Source organism: Frankliniella occidentalis, unplaced genomic scaffold (assembly GCF_000697945.3).
Source record: "Frankliniella occidentalis isolate FOCC.00 unplaced genomic scaffold, Focc_3.1 Scaffold22, whole genome shotgun sequence".
NCBI classification, from domain to species: Eukaryota; Metazoa; Arthropoda; class Insecta; order Thysanoptera; family Thripidae; genus Frankliniella; species Frankliniella occidentalis.
Genome location: NW_026267152.1, coordinates 412,459 through 421,094, shown reverse-complemented (window position 1 = coordinate 421,094; position 8,636 = coordinate 412,459). Strand labels below are relative to the sequence as shown.

The 8,636-nt window shown below is 65.1% G+C and overlaps 1 protein-coding gene across 6 annotated transcripts in view; it reads left to right on the top strand.

Moving 5' to 3' along the window:
* Nucleotides 1–8,636, top strand: part of LOC113209438 (protein groucho) — a 37,020-nt gene that overhangs the window by 12,720 nt on the left and 15,664 nt on the right. For all 6 annotated transcript variants that reach the window (XM_026426950.2, XM_026426949.2, XM_026426946.2 and 3 more), the window contains exon 2: nt 7,054–7,145. In XM_026426950.2, coding sequence (XP_026282735.1) covers nt 7,054–7,145 — 92 coding nt within the window. The remainder of the gene's footprint in view (nt 1–7,053; nt 7,146–8,636) is intronic.

The window sequence follows — 8,636 nt, the reverse complement described above, 5'->3', positions numbered from 1 at the left end:
GGGCGCGCGGGGGCGGGCGGGCGGTGGGCGAGCACTTCTGTGGCGCGCGTAGTCTCGTGGGGCGCGGGCACGCCACGACGCCGTTGTATTGCGGTTGTGTCCAGCCCAGGGGGTGAAGGGGCCGGGCGGGGCGAGCCCACCCCCTCGCCTCTCGTGTGTGGCGTGGTGTGTGTGCCCTGCTCCTCGCTCTCCTCGCTGCTTTTACTGTCATTCTCTCCCCCCGCTGGCCTGCAAATCGAAGTCTGAAACGCGCTGCTCTGCTCGAAGCTGCTGCCTTTGTCCGGCGCGGACCCCCCCCCCTCTCTCTCTCTCTTTCTCTCTTCTGTGGTCTCTTGCCTCGGGTGCCTCTGCATGCGACCCGTGAGTGGCACGGCAGCGGCGTGGGCACGGCGAGAGCGAGCAGAGGAAATTGGATGAGAGACGGAGCGAGTGAGAGAGCGAGAGAGAGAGCGAGAGAGAGAGAGGGAGAGCGGCAGCGCCCTGCCCATTCATACGTCCATCTCCGGCGCGGGCCGCGGCGGCGGGGACCCCGGACCCCGGTGGGGACACGCCGTGTGTCCGGGAGTGTCTGACGGGCAGGGCCGCGACAACGGTGCTCTAGCCTCGAGTCCGATCCTCTCCGTGCCGGCGGTGTGGCTGGAAGTCTTCACGAAACCCCTCATCCTGCTCCTTTGTGGAGTGTGGTGTGATTTCTGGAGCTGCAGTCCTGCGCTGTGCATTCCCGTCACGGCCATGGCGGTCGGGTGATAGAGAGAGATAGAGGGAGCGAGGCGCAGCAGTAAAGAGAGTGGAAGTGGAGAACGCGAGCCGCGCGCGGGCTAAGTGACGGCGGTGAGGAGGGACAAGGGGGGAGCGCAGCAGTGCGGGTGTGGCGTGGCGCGGGGCTATGCATGCCGAGAGAGGCGACGCGATGCGCGGCCGATGGGACGCGACGCCACGCGACACTCGTAACCCGCGCCGCGCGCCGCCGTGCCGTGCCGTCCAGGCCGTAGGCTGCCGGCCGTAGGCGTCCCCCCCTACTGATTGGTGCTGGCGTGCGCGACATCCCACATCACACGCGGCCCTCGCTGCCCGCCCGCCACTCTCCTCCTCTCCTCTTTCTCCCGCCTCGTATTTTTAACCAAACCCTTCTCCTCCCTCCCCTGCTTCTCCCCCTCGCCGCCCGCCCCTAGTACGTGTCGGCTCCTATCTCCATCCCTATCTTGACATCCCATCCCCCTGGCTCGGCCGCCCGCTGGCCAGCAGCGCTGGCGCGCCCGACCTTTAGCCCCGCATATTGAGCGCGGAGGACGCGCGGCCGGCGGGCAGCGGCGGCGGTGGCGTCTCGTGGGTTCGGGCCGCCAGCAGCGCGACGGAGGCATCCTCCTCCCGCTCGGGCCGCCGCGCCCGGCCGCGCCCGGCCCGCGCTGTGACAGCTGCTGACCGATGGCCGCAGCAGGGCTTATCGCCCATCGCGCCCGGACCGGCTGCGTCGCTCGCCGCGCACCTCGCGTGGCCGAGGGGCGTCCAGCAGCAGCGGGCCGGGCCCTGCGGCGGCGGTGGCGGCGGTAGGCGATGGAGGCACAACAACACCCGCACAGAAAAAATGGAATCGATTGGAGGCTTTGGCGCGCGCGCCGCGCCCCGCGCACGGGCAGAGGAGGAGGAGGAGGAGTCGGCTGTTGTGGGACAGTGGCGCTTCGTCTGTTTGGTCGGTCGCATAGCACAAAGGGGGCGGAGCGGGCGGGGTGGAGGTGGTGGTGGTGGTGGTGGTGCGCAGGGTGATGGTGTTGTGTGGCTCGCCCGCCCGCCCGCTAGGCTCCCAGGGGGTGACCCTCCGTTTATCAGGTGGCCTGCTCCCCCTGCTCCACCACCACCCTTGGTCGTCGACGTAAGGGCGAGGCGCTGCTGGTGCCGGTGGTGGTGGTGATGGTGCCCTGCTTGGGCTGCCCAGGGCTGCCCGGGAACAGGCCGCAGCGCCGGGCGCGCGGGCAGGACGCGGAAATCAGTAACGGAACTTGCTGTCGGGGCTTTCGCTTCCCACGCGCTGCCGCCACGCCCCGCCACGCCCTGCCGAGCATCGCGTCGCGCAGCCTATCCCGTCACTCATGTGTCAGCGGCCCCCCCGAGCCCCTCGGCGCCCCTCCCCTAGGCACGCACTCTCACCCGCGGGCCGGCGGAGTTGGTTGCGTTTGTGAAACGCTATATTAAGCGGGCTTTTCGACGGCGCCGCGCGGGCCGGGGCCGCGACGCGACTGTCCCGACCTCCCGGCAGCCCGTCCCGGCCGCGGTGTCGCTGACTCGGCGCTCGACGCGTCGACCGCTTGTTTGGTGATTGATTACGTCTGCTATTGATCGGCGGGGAGCGGGGCTGGTTATCGCTGCTTTCTGGCCGTGCCCTGACGGGGGCCAGCGCGCCGGCGGGCCCCCGCGCGCCCTCATCATGGCTGCCTGTAGCGTCGCTGTTTGGTCGCCAGGACGCTCCTTCCGCTGTGAGCCGCGGGGCGGGGCGGGGCGGGACGGGGGAGGGCCTCGGCTCGGTAGAGCTCAGCCAAGGCTCAGCCCTGGCTGTGATCGATTCCAAACGCAGGCGGGGTGGGGTGGGGCGGGGTGGAGGGCAAGAGAGACAGATCCATCCACTACGGTTCCCCCTTCGTCGCCCCGCCTCGCCCCGCCCCTAACCAGCCCCGGGTCCCGGGCCCCGGGCCCCTCTCCCTTGTACGGCGCGCGGGGCCGCGGGGCCGCGCGGGGGCGTCTGTGTAAACACAAGGGACAGCCCCTCCCCCGCCATACACCCCGCGCGGCCCCGTCCGGCCGGACCAGAGTCTCGGCTTGTCGTCAGCACCCCCTTTCTCCCCCTCTCTCCTCCCCTCTTTTCCCCTCTACCCCTCTCTCCACTTCTCTTTCCCTCTCTCCCTCCCTCCCACCCACCCCTCCTCGCCTCTCCCTCTATAGCTCCTCTCCGGTAGTGCCAGCCTGTGCGTGTGTAGCAGTGTGTCAACAGAACGCGTTGTGTTCATCGGGAGCCTCCCCCTCCCTCCACTTGCCCCCTCCCCCACTTCCTCAGATGCTCACCCTTTACCCTCCCCCTCCCCCCGCTAACTCGACCCCTTTTCCGACCCAAACGCCCGCCCGCCCGCCCCTCCCGCTTGCTCGACAATTTGTTTGGATTTGCTTTAGGGTCGTGCGAGGCGGGGGTGTTCAGGTGCGGCGCCCGCCCCGCCCACCTAACCGCATTACCCCCTGCGTGTACGCCCCAGGCCCTCCCCCTCCCCCTACCCCGCCCCGCCCCGGACACACCCTGGCCTCACCGCACTGCCGTCACGGCGCGGGCAGGGCCAGCAGGGCAGTGGACATTCCCCCTCTGGCGAGGAGACCCACTGCCGGCGAGGGGAACATCCTGGTGGGGCGTGCGGCGGGGGCCGACCTCTCGTCGCGGAGGTGCAGCGCAGCGCTCCCGGCCCTCGCCACCCCGTCACTCTCCTTCCCCCCGCGCCCCGACACCACCGCACCGCTCGCGCGCTACTTGGGCGCCGTCCAGCACAACAGCGCACCGCCTCCACCTCCCTCCCTCCCTCCTAGGGAACTGTTCACCCTTTTGGAATCGTCCTGTCACCGTTCCCCACGACCCCTTTCCAACCACCCCCTCTACTCACTTTATCTCTCTCCCCCTTCCTCTCTCTCTCTCTTTTCCTTTTCTCCATTCCGTTTCCCTCTTTCCGGCTTCGGTTGGGACCCCCCTCCTGCCCGCCGCCCCTCCTCCCCGAAAAGTGTCAAATCGATAGCAAACGTCGAAAAAAAAGGGGGAGGAACGAAAGATAAATGGAAAGAACGCGCACGCCCAAGAGTGAGGTGTAGTGATGTCGCCCCTTTTCCCTTTCCCCTTCACTCGCGCCGCGCCGCGCTCGCACGTGCACAATCAGGGGCGCACTTGATTATACGCGAGCAGACCTCTCCTCTCTTGCCTCACCTCCTCCCTCCGCCACTCCCTCTCTCTCTCTCTGTCTCTCTCTCTCTCGCTTCGAATCTTCATCGTCGCCTCGCACTCTTTGCCTCTCTCCCCGTCCGTTTCTCTCCTTCTCTCCTCCATTCCTCTTACCATTTTCTTCTCTTTCACGGTGGACCCTGCTGGAAGAAGATAGAGGCCCTTTATCGAACGATCTTCGGCCAATTATTGCCAAGGTGTTGTGTACAACTATGTCGCCTACCTTGGGAAGTTATCCACCCGCTTTAGTCACAACGAGAACGATCGTGTTCCCCATACAGTTTTGAGACGGTGTAAACGGAACGGAAAGAACTTTACCGTCGAAATCTGCTCGTGAATCCAGTGCGGGGGATAATGCCTGCGGGGAGAGCACGGCACAATTATTGCTCTTGTGTCCCGCCCCGCCACGCCCCCTGACGCTTCCCCCGCCCTGTGCGCGTTCCTGTTCCATTCCTCCATTCCATTCCCTCTTTTCGTTTCATTTTATTTTCGTCCGTTTCTTCTTTTTATTATTTTTCTCCTCTCCCCATGCCACACATTCATAAACACGCACGCTTACTCACCTCTTTTGCCCTGCTCTTGTTGTTGTTGTTTTTCCATTTTGTCCTGTCTCTCTCCCTCTCTCTCTCTCTCGCGGCGTTGTCTCTGCCCCGTCCCTTCCATTTTCCCATCCGATGCCGTCCCTGGCCAGGACGGCGCGGTGCCGCGCAGTGTTATTACCTTTTTAATCCCGGACATTCTTTTATCCCTCTTATTATTCCGAGTGGGTTTGTAGCGCGGCTCTTGCGGCTCGAGTGCGTGTCCGCGCGGGGTGTCCTGGGCGGCGGCGGCGGTGGTCCTCTCTGCGCTCGCGGCCCGCGGGGTCAGGACGGGGACGACACGGGGGTTCGCTGAGTGGGTTGGGTGGTGGTGAGGGCGCGCGGCGCGGGAGTGACCGCGGGCGTCGCGTGTCCTTCGTTACCCTTCTGTTGCTGGACGGGCCGCCACGCCCCGCCACGCCCCGCCACACTCCGCCACGCCACACCCCCTGCGTGTATTATTGACGCAGCCCAGATTCATTAGGTCGCTACCGGCTCGACTCACCCCCCGGCGCCGCCGCCGCGCCCACCCCTCGCTCTTCAAGGACTGCGCCCCGCACTTTTTCCTCGTTGTCGTTCGTCGTTACCGTCGTTGCTGCTGCTGCTGTTGCACGCTGCTGCTGCTTGGCTAAACAAAAGTAAGCAAACAAAATAAAAGCAAGGAAAATCTATATTGTAAAAGCGTTGCGCGCGGTTTTGAGATGACGACGTCTGCAGCGGCGGCGGTGCGCGCCGTCAACAAGGGTGGAAAGTACTCCAGCAACACCCCACCTGCCGTCTGCTGCCGATGGCCGCGCTCGAAGCTGTAGAAGAACCTTCCACTTCTGCCCGCTGCTCCTCCCCGACTCTGTAATTGTTGATCTCTCTGTGAGTGCTGGCGGAGGTGTGTACAGGGCATTGCGGGCTTTGCCTATACTCTGCCCTGCCCGCGAGGGAGCGTGTGAGTGTGAGCGCGTGGCCCCGCTGTGAGTGCAGGCACCGGCGCGTGCACAGAAACACTCGGCCATCTAGCTCCCTCTGCCCCCTCACTTGTCGCCTCTCTTTACTTCGCTCTGCTGCCGCTGCAGCATGCTGCTGTGAGGGGTGAGGGGCCGTCTTTATTGCTCCAACATCCACCACTACCTCCGCCTTCACCACTTCCTCCCTCCTCCACCACCACCACCTCCTTCACCACCACCACCACCACCACCACCTCCTTCACCACCACCACCACCACCACCACCACCACCACCTCCTTCACCACCACCACCACCTCCTCCACCACCACCTCCTCCACCACCACCACCACCTCCTCCACCACCACCTCCTCCACCACCACCACCACCACCACCACCACCACCTCCTCCACCACCACCTCCTCCACCACCACCACCACCACCACCACCACCACCTCCACCATCACCACCTCCACCACCTCCTCACCACCACCACCTCCTCCTCCACCACCACCACCACCACCACCACCACCTCCTCCTTCACCACCACCACCACCACCTCCTCCTTCACCACCACCACCTCCTCCTCCTTCTCCATACCACCTCCTCGTCTATGTCGTTGTAAGCAGAGCCCCGCGGGCGGCTGGTAAGGTTTGTCGCACTGCACAACTTGCGAGAGGGAGACCGGGAGACCGACTGACGGAAGGAGAGAGAGGGAGGAGCGTTTATCAACGCGCAAGGGGCGTGGCGTGGCGCGGCGCCATGGTCCTGTGGGGGGTGGGGTGGCAGGAAGGAAGGGGGTGTTTATAATGAGGATGTTTCTGTCAATGCTTCCCGTCCCTTCCTCTCAGCTCTCTGCTCAGCTCTCCTTTCACCGCCCCCGCTCTCGTCTCTCCTCCTTGTTTTGCTTCCTTATTTCTGCCCACCCTTCTCTCTGGCTGCACATTCACTGTGCGCCTGTGTCTTTCTCTCTCTCTTTCCGTCATAGTCTGCTTTTCCTCTGCGAATAGGGGGTTGAAAAGTATAACCGCCCTCCCCTCCGTTTGCTTGATTATTTATATTCTTGTACACCTTTTTCCATCTTTCCATTTTCACGTTTTTCTCGCGCGCCCTGTTATTTCGTGGTTATTGCGCGGCGCAAAACACGCGAGTACGACGCCCGCGCGTTTTGCTCTGTAAGGGTGGGTGCGCGTGCAAATCCCCCCGCGCCCACTCTGCTTAAACCGCAACCGGCACGAGGCAAAGCGATCTTGACGCAAAACGAGGAAACTTTTCCTGCGGTTTCTCACTCAGTCCGGCCGCGAGGCGTAGCGCGGCGCGGCGGCGACCGCCACTGCTGCTCGGGTCCCATTTCCCACGAAGCACCGCTGGTGCGGCGCGGTGCGTCCGCCGGCGCGGTGCCTCGCTCCTGAAAGCTCAGCGGGTGCGGCGCGGGGCGGGGCGGGACTACCACTACTGAGATGAATTCCTGATGGCGAAGAAGTGGGGAGCGGAGCTGGTGGCGGGCCCACCATACCCCGCCCCACCAGATCAGCGGGGCATTGCAAACCCACCTCATGACTCTTTTGTGTTGCAGGGGCCGCCGCCGGGGCAGCTCAAGTTCACCGTGGCGGACACGTGCGAGCGGATCAAGGAGGAGTTCAACTTCCTCCAGCAGCAGTACCACCAGTAAGTATTACAGGACCCGCCTGATGGTTAACTTGGTCTTCTTCTCGGACCCGCGGCTGCTGCTGATGCTGCGCCTCGGAGGCCGCGCGAGGGCCGCCGTCGTGCTGGGGCCGGGGGCCGGGCCGGGCGTTCCGTGGCGGCGCGGCGGGGCGTGGCGCGGACGCCCTGGGCTGGGCAGCGTCCCCCGCACTGCGGGGGCGGGGCGGGGCGAGGCGGGGCGGGGCGGCTCCGAGCGCGCTTTGCTGTAATGATAATAATTGGCCGTCACGTCATGATGGCCGCGCCTGCTCTCCTCGCCGGCCGCACGGACCGGGCCCTGTTTGCCTCCTGCATGCTCGCCCGTCCGTGTCTCTGTCTGTCTGTCTGTCCGTCCAATCCGATCTGGCCGTCATGCTCGTGTATACGCGCCCGGCCCTGCTGCCTGCGCCGCGCCCGGCCCCGATGCGATTGCTGGTTCATCGCTCGCTGGCACTCGACTCGGGGGTCCTTCTCCTTCATGCTGTGGCGGCGAGGTGGGGTTGGCGGGGAGGAGGAGGAGGTGCGGCCGTGGATGTTGTTGAAGGGCCCTCGACTAAAGTCTACCCGGGCTGGGAGACTAGGCTCAGCTGCTGGGCCGCGGCGCCACACCAGTGCCACACCATGCGCCGGCCGCGAACACCCACGCAACCCCGCCCCGCCCCTCCCCGCCCCGCCCCGCGGCCCGATGATTCGCACTCCTCCGTGATAAGGTGATATCGACACGTAGGTGGTGCGACACACCAGAGGCAGGACCTGAGTGTTTGGACAAAGGTGCGCCGATTCAAGCAACGCGCGGGCATAGCAGGGGGCGAGTTACCAGTAGCGTAGGGGCTGCAAGTACGTATCGTCGTGTAGAGACGACGACACTATGTGGTACTGACGGTGTCGGCGGCCGCGGCCACTTGTGCGGTGGTGAAGAGTAGGGGGGGGGGGGCTGCCGAGGACGAGGTGTGGGAGCGACTGGCATGTAGAAAAGTGGGTGCCCTCCATTAAGACTCGGGTGCCCTGCATGGGTGCCCTCTGGCCACCCACCGCACCGCTCATCGTGCCTCTGCCCCCGACCTGAGGACGAGCCCTCCCACTTTGCAGTGTACCGCTCCGGACAGCGGGGCGGGGTAGACCTGCTGCAGTGCTTTACTGTAAGTCGTACAATGTCTCCCCGCCCCGACTGCCTCGGGGCGCTGCGCTGCTCGAGCCGCTGCTGGAGCTGGCTCCTGGAGCCAGAGCCGCTGCTCATGAAGCCGCTTCTGGAGCTGCTCCTGGAGCCAGAGCCGCTGCTCATGAAGCCGCTGCTCTTGAAGCTGCTTCTGGAGCTGCTCATAGAGCTGCTCATGGAGCTGTCCATGGAGCTGTCCATGGAGCTGTCCATGGAGCTGCCCATGGAGCCGCTCATGGAGCCGCTCATGGAGCCGCTCATGGAGCCGCTCATGGAGCCGCTCATGGAGCCGCTCATGGAGCCGCTCATGGAGCCGC